This window comes from Crinia signifera, chromosome 2 (genome assembly GCF_055691185.1).
Source record: "Crinia signifera chromosome 2, ASM5569118v1, whole genome shotgun sequence".
Taxonomy (NCBI): Eukaryota; Metazoa; Chordata; class Amphibia; order Anura; family Myobatrachidae; genus Crinia; species Crinia signifera.
Window position 1 is genome coordinate 237,561,600 of NC_139218.1, and position 19,668 is coordinate 237,581,267.

Sequence of the window (19,668 nt, forward strand, 5' to 3'; positions counted from 1 at the left end):
TGTGTGCTATATAAGAAACTGTTAATGAATAATAAAATAAATATGGGTCACAGAGTGTAGTGACCCATAATGACATTACACAGCTCGTAGTGACCCATATTTACATTAAACACCACATAGTGACCCATATTCATATCACCCATTTTCATATTTCATGCTCCTGGAATTCCTGTCTCCAGGAACATGGCGCCCATGCTGTTTGAGGACAACTCTATTGCGCATGCGTGAATCACCAGAAAGTGGCCATAGCAGACATTTTCCCAGTGATCTTTACCACTGTGATGCTGGACCGAGGGAGAGGTGAGTAGAATGAAATAGGTGCACGGTGTACAGTGTGTGGGGCCCCCTGGACCCAGGGGCCCATGTGCACTGCACACCTTGCACCTACAGGTATTATAGATATGCCAGCGTATGGTGAGTGTTGCTGGCTGCTGCTGGGATCTGTGCTGCTGGGTTATGGGTGCTTTGCTATCGTGCAACATGAAAAGTATGTTTATATGTCTCGTGGCTCACTTTCTAAGTTTGGGAAGATCTGGACTAGGTGATTATTCTCCATACTCCCTGATACTCTAATTATAGACACATTGTGTCAGAGGTGGCCACCCCAGGCGCTGCTTGTTGGTTTATTTGAATGTTGATGTACAGTATACCTTATATTTCAACCCGACGACCAGTATTTATTTAATATGTATTCCACCAACGATTTATGATTTGTAGATTTCTCTCGGGTTGCTTATTTTATAAATGTTTTGTTTCACCTTTACCTTTTTCTCTCTTTCTTTATATAATTTAAAATAACTGTACCACTATAATGTTTGAACAGAGTACAGACACCACAAGACTCAATCATTATATGTTTTATTAGCACCAAAACATCCATTGTACCTTTTTACAATTTCTATCCGACATTTTACAACTAACTTTACCTTGTACTGGTCATAATTATTCCTATATGTGATGTCATTACCGTGGTGTGTTGCTCTGTATTCTGTGTTATTGTCATTGTCTAATAAAAAGACTTTATTTTACAAAAAAAGAATGAACCCTAAAACAACAGAAAATCATACATATGATATATATAAAAAAATACATATATAAAATAACAAAATTCTAACCTCATCTTTGGGACAAGCAAATGCAATCCGACCAAACGCTGTTGCATGGTCCACTGGTTTGCCAATATCCTTCAGCTCCAACTTGCACTGCAAAAATACAATTTATAAAATGGCCACATTTAAAGGGGTTGTCAAGTTTTGGACCATACCCCCGTCAATATAAGTCATCTCTTGTAGCAAATAAAATACTGCAGTTAGCAAAAGATATACTGTAACAGGGTAGGTATGCTTTATAATTTTACTTACTTCTTAACATTTTAATTGGACACAAGGAGATACAGTATATATATATATATATATACAGTATATATATATATATATATATATATATATATATATATATATATATATATATATATATATATATATATATACACACACACACACACACACATCTATTTATATCCCATCAACCAAAAAAGAAAAGCTGATCACATTTTTCTTATATACAAGTAAGAGTTCTTCTAGGAAACATCTCAGCCGACAAAAATATCATTAATGCAAAATTTCAGAAAAATATATATTTCCCAATACATTTAAATAGAAATGTTTATTATTTAATCATAAACAACATAGTCATGGAAAGTGGCCTTTGACATACATTAAAAAAAGCTGTGAAATCTAACAAAGCAAATAAATATAGTAAAAAAGCAAACCTGGTTGTCTGCATAACCCAACAGAACACTCTTTTTACTCTCATCCTTATGATAGATTTTCATCCCCAAGAGGTCACACCAGTATGCAACAGATTTTTGTAGGTTAGAAACAGCAAGAGTCACTTTTTGCACTGGATCTGAAAATATACAGTATTATATGCGCACACTGAATTAAGTATCAGACAACTATTCTCTGTAGGACATTGTATATATCTATATGTCGATAGATAGATAGATAGAAGACAGATTGGTGTATGAAGAGAATTTTTTAAATGTGTATTAGAAAGGAATAAGGGATTTATGGATACAGCTCTGTGTACTTAGTTTTACATAGGCTACTGTGGAATACATCCATAATGCCATTTTACCTGTATTGGGTTGTTTTTTGTCTTCCAAGTAGAATTTGTACCCTCCAGGAGCTTCTGTCTCATATAGCCCAGTGGTCAGTTCACAGAGTGGCCAATTCATCTTCTTTGCATTTAGCACAGCCTGGCTAGACTGCAGAGTGAGCCCCTGATGACGCCATAGAAAGGAGACAAGAAAAAAACCCTTTTAGTCGATATACATGGCAAATGGCCACACCAGCACACCTGCCATTTTGGATTTATTCAAAAGGATGTCCATAATGCCAGTGAGTACAGGCTAGGGATTAATTATGGAGGCTTGTTTCAGTGACATAAAAGTACACATTAAAGGGTACTTATATGTTAGTTGGGTGCCACTAAGCTTTTTGCTTAGTTTTCCGCGTACGCTTGCCATGCTTCGGGCTCGGTAGCTCGTTGCACTATATAAAATCAACTCCATGCCAACATGGATGGTATGAGTGTAGTAACTATAGTGGGCGCCCAACTCACCACGCTTCAAAAGGATCTTGCAAATCTAGAGGAGTGGGCTAATAAGTGGAAGATGAGGTCCAATGTAGATAAATGTAAGGTTATGCACCTTGGGAGACATAACCAGTGTGCTAGTTATAACCTTAGCGGAGAGGAATTGGGTAATTCATTACTCGAAAAAGACCTAGGAGTCCAAATAGACAGCAAACTGGGGTGTAGTGCCCAATGTAATGTAGCAGCAAAAAAGGCCAACAAAATTTTAGCATGCATTTAAAGGGGCATGGAAACCAGGGACTCAAAAGTAATTATGCCTCTGTATAAAGCACTGGTGAGACCTCACCTCGAATACGGAGTACAATTCTGGGCCCCACACTTTAAAAAGGACATCATAGAACTAGAAAAAATCCAAAGACGAGCAACAAAGCTTATTAGGGGAATGGAGAACTTAAGCTACGAAGAGAGATTAAACAATTTGGAACTATTTACATTAGAGAAGAGACGTTTAAGGGGGGGTATGCTCAACATATATTAAATATATCAGGGGCCAATATAAGGAACTGTCAAACACCCTTTTTTCTGCTATACAGGAATCTAGGACGAGAGGGCACGAGTTTAGATGAGTAGAAAAAAGATTTTGTTCAGCTAGTAGAAAAAAATTTCTTTACGGTCAGAGCAGTCAAACTCTGGAACTCTCTTCCTGGAGAGGTGGTGTCGGCAGACACAATAAATACATTCAAAATAAGGTTGGACAAACACTGGTTAATAACATCCATGGGTACAAATAAGAAACCTAATCTGTCTTAAAATATCAGAACATACTATAAAGCAACGGATAAGCTATTATAAAAACGTAGGTTGAACTAGATGGACGCAAGTCTTTATTCAACCTTAACTACTATGTAATTATGTAACTAACATATAAGTACCCATTAAAGTAGCTAATTATATTTAGTTAGGGATTTCCATGTCCGACATAGTGCAACCATGAATTTACAGTAAGCACAATTTTATCACTGTAGTATCTTCATAACCACTTAATCAATAGGGTCTAGGGTCATTAGGTCGACATATATTAGTGTTCCCACTAGGCTGCCCCTCTAAAAGAGCCTGCTGCCTGTCCCCGCCCGTGTGCACGGGGAAGCCCAGCGTCGCCATAGATGGCGATGCCCGGCGCTTCCCCAGCAGTGCAGTGACTTCGGCGAGGTCAGGCCCACCCCCTTTCCTGATGGCGGTCGGGCCCCCCATTTTCGTGATGTCAGCGGCCTGGAAAAGCCCACAACAGTGATGTAGGCAGGCCTGGTCCACCCCCCTTTATGCTGCCCTCGTGCAGCAGTGCCCTGCCCAGTTCATAGAAGGAACACTAATATATTAGGTTGACCACTGAAGGTCGACATGGCTTAGGTGGACATGGGATTGGATTCTAAGATGGTTGAATGAATAAGATCTTGGTTGCAGAACAGAAAACAGAGAGTTGTAGTAAACGGAGTACAGTCAAAGGAGGGAAACGTTATAAGTGGGGTACCGCAGGGATCTGTACTCGGACCAGTACATTTGAATATCTTTATTGGTGATATTGCAAATGGAATTGAGGGTAAAATGTGCATTTTTGCAGATGACACAAAGGTATGCAACAGGGTAGACAAACCGGGAGGGGTAAAACAAATGATTGATGATCTAGGTAGATTAGAGGAATGGTCAGGAGCATGGCAACTACAGTTTAAAGCCAAAAAATGCAAAATCATGCACTTGGGTCTTAGAAATCCAAAGACTCAATATAGTATAAATGGCACTATAATGGAAACTACTGAGGAAGAGAGGGATCTAGGTGTCACTATTTCAGGGGACTTAAAAGCAGGTAGGCAATGTAACAAAGCAATGAAGAAGGCAAGTCAGATGCTTGGTTGCATAGGGAGAGGTATCAGCAGTAGAAAGAAGTAATAATGCCACTGTATAGGTCATTGGTACGACCTCACCTAGAGTACTGTGTTCAGTTCTGGAGGCCATATCTCCAGAAGGATATAAATACATTAGAGACTGTACAAAGAAGGGCAACTAAAATGGTGCATGGCCTACATCACAAAACGTACCAGGAAAGACTAAAAGATCTTAATATGTATACTTTAGAGCAGAGAAGGGAAAGGGGGGACATGATAGAAACTTTCAGATATATCAAGGGTTTTAACAAGGTACAGGTGGGAGACATTCTTCACAGGAAGAGGAGCAGCAGAACATGAGGGCCAAGTGGTTCTTTTCTGCCGTCAAATTCTATGTTTCTATGAAATAGGGCCACATGGCTAAGGTCGTCAGTGTTTGAAGGTCAACATAAGCATAAGGTCAACAATGGCAAGGTCGACAGTGAAAAGATCAAAATGAGTTTCTCTAATTTAATTTGAGCTAACACCTACCGACAGGCGGTATTTAATGCCCTACAATCCACTAGGGCGTGGAATGAGAATAAATAGTGTGCCGAATGCAAGGCACCGTGCCCGAAGCATGACGAACATAGGCGTGCGCAGCCCGTTTTATTAGGGGGTGCACCATTGGAGGGGGCGTGTCCATCACTATCTACTGGGCGTGTTCATCATCTCCTATTATTACACATAATGAAACACACTAGACATAATGTCACGCACAATAATGCCCATCACACATGCCACACACCGTAATGCCCATTACACATTATGTTAGGGCTTAAAAAAATATTATTAAAACAGGGACAATAGGGACTGTGCACGTCGAAGGCGCGCGCCAAAAATTAACACATAGTTACATGCATATTACACATCACACAGCCATCACATAGTATACCACATTCCATAATGCCCATTACACGTTGTACGTGTAATTCCCATTACATGTTACGCCTCACACCATGATGCCCATTACACGTTACGCCTCAGACTGTGATGGCCATTACAGATTATGCCATGGGGGGGGGGGGGATGTGAAATGTTCTTTGCCAGGAGTCACATGCTCCCTGGGAAGGGGGTGGTTACATGCTCATTGACAAGTGGAGTTTCAAGCTCATTGCTGGGGGTGCGCATTGCACACCAGTGCTCCCGTGAATCCGCACTTACGGGTAGCGCTGTGCACTCTTCTTATAAGATGCCCTCCTTCCCTTTTGAGCCGCTGGCCGGATGCTGCACGCCGCACACTGAAGCTACTTTACCTGTCAGCGGCAGGCAGCATCTGGTCAGCCGCTCAAAAGGGAAGGAGGCTGTGGCGGGCACGGGACACTTGTACCCCAAGTGCCCAGGGGCAAATGCCCGCCCGCACACATAGTATACACACACACACACACACACATACAAACAAAACAAAAAAAAACGGTTTAACCTCAATATCCCTGGAATCAAATAATCCATATGGATCCGCCTGGTATCAGATTGAAGGCCCAGCGATTTGGGTTCGACTGAAATCAACCTCGAGCTTCAGTGATGCTGAAGGGGGAACTGGCAGCCATTGAACTGGGTGGGGGTCGGAATTAGCGGGTCCCATGTTATCCTATAGGGAAAACGTTCCAGCTTTGCCTGGCAGTATCTCCGGTTCCCAGGGGGCTAGAAACATGGGGCTGGGCTCGTTGGAAAGCCCCATCCCTCAGCTATGATTAGGAGGTGCCTGAGCACCCCCGGCACCCCCCTTGCGCACGCCTATGATGACGAATGTATGCCATGAGTGAGGAGCCATGTAAAGGGACGCTGCACACTTTGATGATGTCCATGTGGACAATCAGGACGAAAAAAAACCTGTGAAACACTCATGTCACCTTTTGACTGTCAACCTTGCCATTGTCGACTTAATGCTTGTGTCAACCTTCCAACCCTGGCGATCTATTTCATGTGTCGACCTAAGCCGAGTGAACCCAATGCATGTCAACCTAATGACCCATACCCATCAAAAGTCCCTATACTTTACCCCAGCTATTACAGTCCTGAACTTTACATTTCATCAGCTGAAAACAACAACAAACAAATACATAATAAGAGCAGGAATTGGAAATGCATGGTAGAGGTGGCAAGGGAACTGTTGCTGCAATTAGACTGATAGGGTTTTATTTACTATGTATGTAATATGGGAGTTCTTTTGAAGATGGGAAGTTGCCAATAGCAACCATTCAGAATCTACTTATCTATTTAGCACCTTCCAGAAGATAATATATAGTATCCGGTTGGTTGCACATAGCAGCATCCCATCTTAAATAGAACACTCATCTTTGTAGAGAAGTCCCTAGGGAGTTTATTTACTAAGCGGCAGTTCTGATCATGTTTATACCCTAGATGTATAAAGGCACCGCTGTTACTAGCTGTGTCTTACTGGTAAAAGCATATAACTTTTATATATAAAATATCAGACATAATATCAGGGTTGCTTCGTAAGTAAAACCCAAATGATGACAGGATGCTGGCAGTCAAAATCACAGCTAGAATACCGGCGCCGCAATTCCAACATCGCTCCAACTGCTGGCATCCCAATCGTAAGCATGCTGTGGCAGGTTAGGGTTATACACACGTAGCAATTTAGGGGCATTTTGTAAGAGATCTTACTAGAACGCTTAGAAAATGCCCCTACATCGAACACTGGCCCTGACAGATCACTCATCACTGTGTGCTGAGCAATCTTGCTGTGCGATCTAGCATCTCTCAGAACGCTCAGCAGCTCGCTATGTGTGTAGACCCCATCAGGCTTCAGGGGTGTCTTGGGGGCTGTTGGGTTTACGTTTAGGCACTAGGGGGTGGGTTAGGCTGCGGGGAAGGAGGTTTACACAAAAAAGTAATTATTAAATTGATAATAATTATGATGAGCTAGAACAACACATTCCTCCATACTGTGCTCGAAATTTTCTTGCGCAATTCTCTCATTCTTCACAAATACAAGTCTAGACCAGTGGTTCCCAAATTGTGTGCTTAGCACCCTGGGGTGCTTCAGGACACTTGCAGGGGTTTCTTGGGTTGGTGGTCCAGGAACCAATTATATACGGCTAAAAAAACAGGCAAAATCAGTGCTGGTAGCTGGTAATCATAAAATATGTGGAAAAATATAAGCAAATACTGTCCCTCACCACATAACTGACCCTAAGGATCACATATAAAGACATTTTACTTCATTTAATGTTTATTTCTGAATTTGTCAATAAGAAACATTTGGCCTTAACATTTCTTGAAAAATATTTGATGCTCTAGGGCAGTGGTCAGGGAACTCGGTCCTCGTTACCCCACACAGTGCATGTTTTGCTGGTAACCGATGAAGGTGTACATGTGTACTAATTACTCACAGACACATTTTATAAGGTCCACAGGTGGAGTTAATTATTTCACTTGTGATTCTGTGAGGAGATAGGGGGAGGGGCCCTAAACTGCACACCCAGGACATATGAGGTGCTACCTGCTGAGACCTGTAGTGCAGCAAGCAGGAGAAGGAGTTTGCAGGTCACACTAAATATAAATGCTAGACCTTTTAATATCATTGCTATATTGCATTTCTGAGGTTCTTAGCATAATGATGGCCATTATTATGGGCTTGTCCACCGCGTCCAGGTTACTTCAATAGGACAAGTCCCTAACACTGGCCCTTATTCTGTATCGGACGGTACGGCCCGCGTGCGGCCGTACCGCCGATGTTTTTAGTCTGCACATGCGCAGAGGTCAATCTGCGCATGTGCAGCCCCATTCGCCGCAGACGTATTTCGTCCGCCGCAAAGGGGGCGTATAGGGGCGTGAGGGGCTTCATACCCTCATTTCCCTATGTATACGCCCCGCGTTTCATGGGCGTTCCCATGCAAACGCGGGGCGTATGCATGCTAATCAGGGCATGACGCCACTGATGGGGGCGGAAAGCTGACGTCGCCGGATGTCAGCTCTCAGCCCCCATACAAGCTATCACACGGACGATTGTCCGTGTGGTCTCAGCTTGCGGGAGCTGCTGTGGCGTGCGGCCCTGCCTTCGATGGTCGACGACCATCGAATGCAGGGGGCAGCTCCCACCATGGTGGAGGCGTACGCCCCACCATTTTTATGCGGATCGCCAGCCGTCCGTGTACGGACGGCCGTGGCGATCCGTCTCGTGGGCGGGGATTGGTTTGTGCGGCCGGAGCACCGTGTGCGGCTCCGGCCGCACCAACCAGAATAAGGGCCACTGTCTCAGAGTAGTGTTAGGGACTTGTCCTATTGAGGTAACCTGGACGCGGTGGACAAGCCCATAATAATGGCCAGCATTATGCTAATAACTTCAGAAATGCAATATAGCAATGATATTAAAAGACACTGTGAGGAGACCTGCAAAACATGCAAAACTGCGTGGGGTAAAGAGGACCGAGTTCCCTGACCACTGCTCTAGGGTGCCATGATTCAAAAAGGTTTGGGAACCACTGGTCTGGAAAAATCAACAAAAGGCATCATACATACCAAAAAATCATTGCCTAGGCGATATTCCCCCACTCCATAGTTGTAGGTGAGTTCTACTACAAAGTGGCTGTCTTCAGACCCATATCCTATCATAGTTTTACTCCATTTTCCATCATATGGGCTAGAAAACAAAATTAAATAAATTAAAGAGATAGCTACTACAACAATTAACGAGAGAGAGAGAGAGAGAGAGAGAGAGAGAGAGAGAGAGAGAGAGAGAGAGAGAGAGAGAGAGAGACCAATGAGAATTTTAATTACAGGATATCCAAAGCCTAAAGCTGAGTATACACATATGCAATCGTCAGCTGGTTTTGTCGATATCAGGGCTTACTCTTCATGACAAAACTGCCTATGCAGCACATCAAACCTAAAGACCACCGCTAGGTACAGCTGATCAATGTCAGGCCAATATGCCATTTTGTAAAGACAAATACGGACTGATACATTTTAAAAGATCCACATGCGGTTCTAATTATTTTACTTCTAATTCTGTGAGACCTGGAAAACTACACAGAGTTTCCTTAAGGTGCCCATACACGGTGTAAAGGTGCCGTGCAATGCGCGCTCCCATGGCCATCCCATTGCACAGCACATAAAGTCTTTGCAGCCTGTGCTTTTTGAACTAGTTCCGGGTCGCATCGCATGCAGATAGAATGTGATTTGATCGCATGCAATCTAGTTCAAACACACGGGATTATTGTACTGTGTATGGGCACCTTTAGGACTGAAGTTTGGAAACACTGCTTTATGTGACGGGTAACAAGTCACACTTAAAAATATATGCAAATTGTGTTACTTTTTTTTTGTTAAACATAAAAATAATTCACATTCTTCATACAACAATGTTTCTTCATCTGTGACTAGTTTATAAATGCCTCCCACTCACATGGGAAGAGGTTGGGATTATCTAAATTTCCATACCCATTGCAAGTGGCTTTGCAACCTTCTTCAAATTCTTCATGACGTAAACTCTAAAACAAAAATAAATGACATGTATTTAAATATTTACCAGACACAATCAGTAAAATAAAAAGATCATTGTTAAATATCATTTTTTTTTTAAAGTAAACTCTTCCCACATGATCTGGAAAAATGTTTACCATTGAAAGTGATGATAATAGTAAATGCATATTAACTATTCAATAATGCTTTTGCATATGATTTATTAGTGTTCGTCTTCTACATGTGAACATAGTTCAAGAAATGTTAATTTGTTAGAATGTTTATTTTCTTTTAGTTCATATGATGAAAGGAACATATTATTGATAGTCATACCAAAAGGCACCAACATTTAAGATAAAAAATTGAGGGGGTAGATGTATAAAGCAGTTAAAAGGGAGAAGTGATAAAGTGGCTGGCACTTTATCACCGGCCAATCAGCTCCTGACTGTTAAGTTACAGACTGGGTTTACAAAAGGGACAGTCAGGAGCTGATTGGCCGGTGATAAAGTTCCAGGCATTTCATCACTTCTCCTCCCTTATCACCGCTTCATACATCTACCCTAGAATATCTAATCTTTTTTTTTAATGATAGATGTCCATAGAGTATTTGCACAATTTAACCTACGATACTAGTTAGTAGCCATGTTATGCTGTAAGGAAATTATGGATGAATGAAATCTATATAAAGGAATGCATCGTGAGGCTAATTCAGTAGGTTTTATTTGTTTTTTCCTTAAAGTTTAGACATAGCTCAGGAGGATCCCTTCCTCTTTTATTATAGAAAAGGGGTCTGGGTCTCTGGGCAACCTGACTGCAGAGACAGGGAAGGAATTATCAGGGCCTGCGTATAGAGGCCTCTACTGCGATCCCAACTGCTGGCTGCACCTGAGGCCCGGAAGGACCTCCAACTTTTGTATGTTAGTATGTTAGTCCCCAGACATGGCTTTGCAAGCAGGGATGTGGCGCGGGCGGACGGTTTTCCATCTTGTACTGAGGTCCGCATGTGCTTGTCCTGCTGCAGGTGCACGGCGTTCCGGGGCTCTGCTGCCGTACGGGACACGGTGTCAGGGGGCTTCCTCCCACTTGGGCCGCGTGCCCTGCAGTGAGGCTGAGCTGCAGGAGCTCTAAGTTTTAGGTGTCAGGTGGGGGAGGCAGAGACTGCACAGTGGTCTGGTAGCAGCACTGGTGGTAATGTACCAGTGCTGCTAGTCTTATTAGCATGTGGAATTCCTCATGGTTTTCATACACTGAGTGGATCTGGGGATCCCCCATGTTTTTTATACAGTGAGCGGATCTGGGTTAGCAGGAAGGTGGAGGGGCGGATTTGTAAACAAACAATACAATGTGCAATTGTAAATTACCAATTTGTCAGAAGTGGCAATCCCAATCTGAAATGGTACCTCTTTTATTGATTTGGTTAAGTATGAAGGGAGAAAAATAAATCATCGCCTTCTAGAAATTATATGATTTAAAGATTCAATTTAGCAATAGGTCAGAGAACATTGTGGCTGAATTAATTACATTTGCCTCTTTTGTATATTTTAAGCTTTCTATAACATTGCACAAAGCAAGCCTAGAAATGTGTGGTTCCCCATTACAGTGCTAATATAAAATTACCTTGTACCTTTCCGTGAAACAATAGTGCTATATTGAAATGTCCTTCTGCACAGTAAAAGAAGATTTCTGCAAAGTTCAACAAATCTAGGTTCAACAAACCTAAACTGAATTTCTCAGGGACAGTGCTCGGTGCAACCAACACTGCCGTAAGGGCCTGATTCTGGTTCACTCGCAAAAGCAAATTCTTTATCTAATCGACAAAACCATGTGCATTACAGGGGGGCAGATGTAACATGTGCAGAGAGAGTTACATTTGGGTGTTATTTTGTTTCTGTGCAGAATAAATACTGGTTGCTTTATTTTGACACTGCAAAATACCAGTAGATATCAATATAAAGTACAAACACAACCCATATCAAACTCTCTCTGCACATGTTACACCTGCCCCCTCTGCAGTGCCTGTGCTTTTGTCCATTAAAGAGTTGTATTTGTATTTTGTTTATAAGGCCTGCAGAGGAGTGGAAAATTATTAATTACAGACTTGAAGAGCTAACAAAAAGAAAGAAAAAACACAATACACATCAGCAATTTTTTAATAAAGTATGGTAATTTCCCATAAAAAAAAAAAACCTATTTTTGTGCTTGTTCTCTCAGTAAAACCAAAATCAAGTACAAAAAACAAAGAAAAGTAACCTAACAATACTTCCTGTTGAAGGCCTTTATGTGTGACAACTTAAATACGCAAGCTTCTAAGTGAGTAAATAGTGTTCATTCTTTGAAAACCCATGCAGTTCCTCTTCCCTGCCTGGGGTGTCACTGTCTGCTGTAGTGCTTCTAGCTCAGTGTGGTCTGTATATCTGTAGAGTGTGTGGAGAAAATATCCCCACTCAGTAGCGCTGCCACACTCAATAATCAGAAACCCAGTCTTGTATAGGAAATTACAAAATATTTTACTTGGGTGTCAAAATGATACATTTTAAAAGATACACATTACATACACATTATTACACTCAAAAAGGACATACATGACATACAACATAAAACATATAAGGCATGGGCTGGCTATGAGGCTTGTATCTGCATATATATGAGGCAATAACATACGTTGGTTTATGAGCAAATAGTTACCAGTCCTCCTAGTGGTCAGCACTTTGTGCTATTATGATTGTAATTATAATCGTTATTATTATTATATTATTATTTTTTATATATTATTATCATTGTTGTTTTTATGATTTGATATTTAATTATGAGGCTGGCATGATGGCAGGATATATGAGGCAATAAATGAGCAAATCTATGGGCTAAGCGGCATCCTAATATGGGCGTGAGAATAGGCATGATGAATAAATGTATATATATATAAAAAGAGGCACAGTATTATATAATGAAATCTGCATATATTTGTATAAAGACTGTGATTTCAGGACTTCTTAATAAAGAGGCATAACAATAAAAACCCAGTGATGGTCCATTAATATGAAAAGTCACAATGGAATTATAACCAATCAAATGGCGACAGATAAAACACCATTCTGTACGTATACAAATGGCCGCTGGGAATACCTGAGGAAAGCGAGCGCTGTTACCTAACCAGAAAAATGGCCACTGATGTTATATGGATGAACCAACCAAAAAGATGGCCGCCGCTATAAGGTAAAAACAACGAACAGCGTTGTCATATGAATTAAATAACCAAAAAGATGGCTGCCGCTATAAGGGGAAAGTAACAAACAGTATTGAGCAAACAATCAAAAAAATGGCCGCCGCAAGATCCTCATTGGAGGGTGAAATCGAGGTGTGAGCCGCAAGATGGCCGCCGACTATGTGATATCCAAAACGAGGCGTGACCCGCAAAATGCGGAAGTCGCGGAAGCCCGCGAATGTACACCATATAAAAACCGGCGTCAGAGGAGACAGGGCATCCAGCTGATGAAGCCGCCGAGTAAGAGAGGCGGAGAAACGCGTACTTGGAGCCCGCTCTAGCCGCATAGAGAACCAGCCGTTTGGTCATCCAGACACTCAGTCTGACTGCACTACCTTGGATTACAAATATCCCAGTGGGGATCTGGACACTGTAGGAAGCAAGTACCTGGAGCCGATTCTCCCCCAACAGGGAGTGAGCTATTTCAGCAGCATTTACAGGCTCAGATATAGGACTTGGTGACCTGCATCCAGTATAGCACAAAGTGCTGACCACTAGGAGGACTGGTAACTATTTGCTCATAAACCAACGTATGTTATTGCCTCATATATATGCAGATACAAGCCTCATAGCCAGCCCATGCCTTATATGTTTTATGTTGTATGTCATGTATGTCCTTTTTGAGTGTAATAATGTGTATGTAATGTGTATCTTTTAAAATGTATCATTTTGACACCCAAGTCAAATATTTTGTAATTTCCTATACAAGACTGGGTTTCTGATTATTGAGTGTGGCAGCGCTACTGAGTGGGGATATTTTCTCCACACACTCTACAGTTCTGCTTTTTTTACAGAGATCCACAATCTCTCTGTTAAGGTGGCAGCAGCCATACTCAAAGTGTATATTGAATTAAAATAGGTCTGATCCCCCAGTAAAGACAGCCAGCGCTACTGAGTGATTTTTTTCACTCTTCCCATCCCCCTTTCCCTCCTTGGTCTGTATATCAGCACTGATATGCAAACCAGACCTGTGCTAGAAACACCACAGCAGACAGTGACACTCCAGGCAGGGAAGAGGAACTGCAAGGGTTTTCAAAGATGGCGGGTGCTAGAATGAACACTAAGTAAATATATCAGACAGTAGGGGAGCGTGAGCTCCGTGAACATCCTACATAAATATCCTGCCCCGGGACCTGCGGACGGTGTATGCATGCCCCCACTGTCTCCATAGACGCTTCTTTGTCACCTGTGCTCCCCCGCAGCGCTCCTCGACAGCTTGTGGAGCCTCTGAACGGTGGGGCCTGCTGAGCCTCGCGCATCTACTTCAGGCGCCGGCGCCATCTTGGATCCTCCGGCAGCTCAGACTATACGTGGTGCGCTGCTCCGGTGCCCGACTGCGCTGCTGCCGTTGGCTGGGTGAAAAGGCGGGTGGGGGTTGCCGGTGACTCTCCGGAGGATAAGCGGGAGAGAGTGGGAGCTGTCTCCTTTGAGGCACGCCGCTCAGCCGCACGGAGAGGCTGGCACCATCCTGCTTGTCTGTCCCCAGAGCTGCAGTTCATATACAGATCTGATCCTGCGCTGGGCTTGGCGGGTACCTCTCACCTATACCTGCTGGAACCTATTACATTTCTGCTGCCTACTGTGTGGTGTGTGCTGCCCTGTTTGAGACCTTGGTACAGACTTTTTGTCCCCCAACTAACTACTTGGTCGAAATGGAGATGGCGCTGTGTCGGATCCTGCAAGCTATTGCCTCTTCTACAGATAGGCTTATCAACAAACTCAATACTTTGCAGCAGGCTACGGTCTCTATTCCCTACAATTATGCCGCACCTGCTGAAGCGCCAGAAGCCACTGTATCCACGCGCTGTGACATCGCATCTTATTTGACTACTTCTTATCCAGATATCCGTTATATGCAACCACAAGATCCTGGCTCAATAATTGAAAATTTGCCTACAGCTCTGCTTCACTGCTCTATATCCGCTGATGCCCGCCCGGGACCGTCCCACTCTCCTATAAAGTACCTGACATCATCTTGGAATTGCCTGTACTCCTATTGTGGGACTTATCCTACTTTTCCACCTGCCACTGACGAAGACCCGGGCCCTGAGGATGCCTGCCTGAGATCGTCCCACTCTCCTAAAATGTATCCAACACCATTCTGGAACTGTTTGTACTGTGGAACTTATCCTACTTTTCCAGTTGCTGCTGACAAAGACCCGGACCCTATGGACCTCTCTTCTCCTGGTTTTGAAAAATGGCCGGATTGATAATACACACCACACTATAACCTGAGATATCTCTTGCTGTTTAATACATACAGTATTTCGTAATTTTTGTTATTTGCCAGATGATATCCTCCTCAGGTTATTTAGGGAAGTAAGCTTATACTTGATTACATTTCTATTTTTTTTTTTTCTCTACGGGGGGCAGGGGGGGTGTGTATGCTTAGTTTAGTTTACTTAAGTTGCCTCTATATTCAAAAAAAGTATCCTATTTTCTTTGCCCCTGCTAGTCATTCGGTCAATATCCTTTTTATTCTTTAAGTAGAAGGGTGGGATGGGTGGGGGGGAATATTTTAGAAGTATGGTTAGGAGGGTAGGGTTTATGTTAACGGGATCCAGGTATACCTAGGTTGGGGGTAGGTCATACAGGGTGGGGGGTTATGGGGAGGTTTGTTTGGGGTTTTTGGGGATTTTGCTTTAGTTTAGTTAGTGGGGGGTCGTTTTCAGGGATCCAGGTACGCCTAGTTGGGGATGGGTGGTACAGGGTGGGGGGTTATAGGGGTGGTTTGCTTTGGGTTTTTGGATGGGTTTTGTTAATTGTCTATTTCTCCTGCTAGACCGGACACTTGACTATCCAATATCACATATAGTATACTGTTCCTCCTTAATGGGTATTATATTGCCAAGCCAAACTACATTAGTCACAAACGTTGATATTTGGTTACACTCTAGTGTGGTAATTTACTGTGAACGCATATGTATACACCTGCTATTCCTGGAACCCAAATGGCGCCTTTGGGTAATGGGAACTTCTATATCCTGTGATGGAACGACTTCATTTAATCTCTCCACACATAATACCCTTGATCTAATGTAATGTTCAAACACTAATTTTTATTACTATTGACATTCTGTGTATCATATGTTCTATACGCACCCTGTTTCTTTATCTCAGTATATGAGGAATGTGTCTGTGTCTATAACACCCTATGTTCACTGTGTCCTGGGTGTTCTGTTTGTTTACTCAAAAATCACAATAAAAATTATCGAATTTATAAAAAAAATATATATCAGACAGTACCGTCTGGTGGGTTTTTAATTTGACAAGTGTCACAAAAATGCAAAAGCATGAGGATAAAAATAAATAAACTTGAATGCAGAATGATCTAGCCACTTCATGTGTGTACTGTTAACACAACTCACCAAAAAGTTTTATTTCGAAGATATGTATAAATGTTTTGGATAAGTCAGACAGCTCTTTCTGCATTTACAGAGAAAAGCATGGCAAGTAAAAGAGCTTAGTTACAAGCAACAATCCTCTTGTTTTTAATAAACTGTATTACCTAGACACTTGTTATCACAAAAAAATTAAAATAAAAAAGTAGACAGATTAGCTAGTTCCGGAACGAACCATGGAAACGGACTGATTAAACAAGTTTTAATCTTATGAAAGCCTTTGGGTGTGGTTACTGGCAAAACTATACTAAAGTTTCTCAATATTTTTTTTTTTTTTTTAGTCATAAGACCAGAAATCCTATTGTTGCTGCAGTTGAAGATGATTAGGTGACATGAGGCAGATGTATTAAGCCTGGTAAAGTAATAAAGTGGTTATCAAGCAGTGACAAATAAAATGGTGACAACGCACCAGCCATTAAGCAATTTCTGAAAAATTATAATTAGGAATTAATTATCACCTTCCACTTTATCAGGCTTAATACATCTGCCATACTGTTATTAGAAGTACTACTTATTTGCACGTCCATGGGTAGGGGTATCTGGAAAACACCCAATAAACTGCAGCAGGACAGTCTGTGGAACCGTCAGAGCAGTCAGTGAAGCAGTCAATTGGTCACAGTCAGGCAATAAGACAGGCGGTGTGGAGCAGTATGCGGGACAGGTAGAAAGTAGGGCAGATGGTGGTCGGTCTTTGATTGTGAGTACTCTTCTTCAGACTCTGACTGTGGGCAGCCCTGATGGTGTAATGGATAGCATTAGCAGCTCTAAGCACTGAGGTCATGGCTGGTGTAAGGATTCTCGGCACCCTAGGCAAAATTTTAACGAATTTGCCCCCCCACACACAGTACAACAAGGATGTCTTCCTCCTAGAAGTGTCTGACCCAGATCCCAGCACCCTAGACAGATACCTAATGTTAGAGGTGGCACTACATAGGGTTATGATTTGGTAAGGTCTATTTCAATGTTGGCTAAAGGACTTGTCACGTGATAGGGCAGGAGAAAGGTTGGAAGAATGGGCCCAAATGGACACTAGCCATGCTTTGTGCAAAGTGGCCCGGTGCACTTTACTCGCACCTGGTTACTAAAGGCAAACAGTGGTGGCATGCATAGTAAAACTGCAAGGCCCCCGGCCTTGCTCCTCCCCCTGTTGCAAAAGATCCATTAGCCCACTTGGATTTAGCAACTACCGCATACCCTCCAACATTTGAAAGGAAGAATTCGGTACACAATTGAAAAGTAGGCGTGAACCACTGGGGAAGGGGGCGTGGCCACGCCTATTTTTCTATACTTTCAATGGTAAAGTAGAAGGGTGTGTAAGTATCGGGTTTATCTATTTGCTGGAGAGTATCTCACCGAATGTTGATAAGATGCAGAGCAGGATCCAGGCAACTCCCTGAAGTTGCGCTGCCATCTTCTGCTGCTGCCTCCACAACATCCATAAAGGACTCTGCTGCAGCCAAGAGCTTAGAGGGAGTCTCCCTCACTGTGGCTCCCTCCGGCAGTCCGGAGTCTGCGTGGAGAGATGTGTGAGAGGGCCGCAGCCAGCTCTCTCCCCTCCTCTGGCATCTCTTGCTCCTCCCGGCGGTGACAGTAATCTACTCTGCACATGTCCTGCACTTGTAACAGCCAGTGTGATGATGATGTGCTGCTTACCTGTAGCTAAAAACCGGTACAATCGGTACAGGGGGTTTTAGCCAGTACAGGCCGTAAAAAAACGGTACTGTACCAGCTAAATCGGTACTGTTGGTTTATTCTTGCCGTGCTTGTGTAAAGTTTCTCCCCCACAAACTCAGGGAGTTAACTGACCCCAACAAAAAACCCTTGTGTGTAAATTCATGGTATAGTAATTATGCACTTCTGGAGCTGCCACTTATAGGGAATACAGATAGCAAACTGCACTGCTGTCTGTACCAATGATGGCACTGGATTTCCATTGATCATGTTACTATTTATTTATACCACTTACGGACACATTGCACACATATTCTGCAGCACATTACTCAGTGTCCACCACAGCAGGAAATTGCCCTGCTAGCAAATCAGCACTAGCAGAGGCAACACGGGAAGCAGGGACATGTCCCTGCACCTTTCACACCAGCCAGTAACCCTGGAAGGACCCGGGAGCAACTCTGCTACCTAGCAGGGTTGAATTGCCGGCAAATTAACCCGGGAATTTGTCCCTGGAACCTTTCACACCAGAGCTAGTCCCAGGTTGGTCCCGGACCCAACCCGGGAATTTAGGCTGGTGTGAAAGGGGTATTAAACTAGTCTGTCATTCAAAATATTCTCTGGGGCAGATGTATTAAGCCTTAAAAAGAGAAAACGTGAGGAGAAAGCCAAAAAAAAGTTTGGGAACCACTGCACTATACACTAAAGAGTGATAAACGTCCAGCTAATCAGGTCCTATTTTTCATACAAAGGTTATAAAATGACAGTAGGACGCAGATTGGCAGGACGTTTATCACTCTTTAGTGTATAGTAGTGTATGAAAGTACTGATGAACATTCATGCGCTGTATCAGTAACTGGTAATAAATAAATAAATAAATACATTGAATAAATAGTAACATGATCTATGGAAACCCCGGGCCTGCCCAGCAGTGGCAGTGGGGGGCAGCTAATGGCCGTAGGAGAAGCAGCACGGGCAGGGTGTGGAGAGCCCTCTCACCTTCATTCCCAGAACCTCTCTGTAGAATTGGGCTGTCGACGCCCTGTCACCCACTTTGAGCACATAGTGCAGCGCTCTCCGGCTGCCCATCCTTGCAGACAATCTCTAAAACAATTATACAATTCTGCATATATCATATGATATAAAGCAGAACTGGCGCGTTCTGATGACGTAATATGGGGTATGGGTAAAATCCGGAATCGGATAAGACACCGGAATGCCGGACTGGACATCAAATTCTGCATTCCGGAGCTTGTAGTATCCGGTCCGTGGGTGTCCTGTCCGGGGGTGCTCCATCTGATGAGGCTGCTCTCGCACCTGTCACCTGGGAGAGGAGAGGGGGGAGAATACAGCCTCACCGCATGGTCCGGGGGTGTAATAAAAACTGGAA

The 19,668-nt window shown here is 42.9% G+C and overlaps 1 protein-coding gene across 1 annotated transcript in view; it reads right to left on the minus strand.

The window, feature by feature from the left end:
• The window catches only part of GLOD4 (glyoxalase domain containing 4), a 35,823-nt gene extending 16,355 nt beyond the window's left edge, over positions 1–19,468 (minus strand). Inside the window, exons 1-6 of the mRNA XM_083174065.1 lie at positions 19,278–19,468; positions 9,927–9,976; positions 9,006–9,126; positions 2,140–2,284; positions 1,772–1,908; positions 1,116–1,202 (exon numbers count right to left, since the gene is read on the minus strand). Of these exons, the coding sequence (XP_083030191.1) occupies positions 1,116–1,202; positions 1,772–1,908; positions 2,140–2,284; positions 9,006–9,126; positions 9,927–9,976; positions 19,278–19,367 (630 nt within the window). The 5' untranslated portion in view covers positions 19,368–19,468. The remainder of the gene's footprint in view (positions 1–1,115; positions 1,203–1,771; positions 1,909–2,139; positions 2,285–9,005; positions 9,127–9,926; positions 9,977–19,277) is intronic.
• Positions 19,469–19,668: the final 200 nt, after the last annotated feature.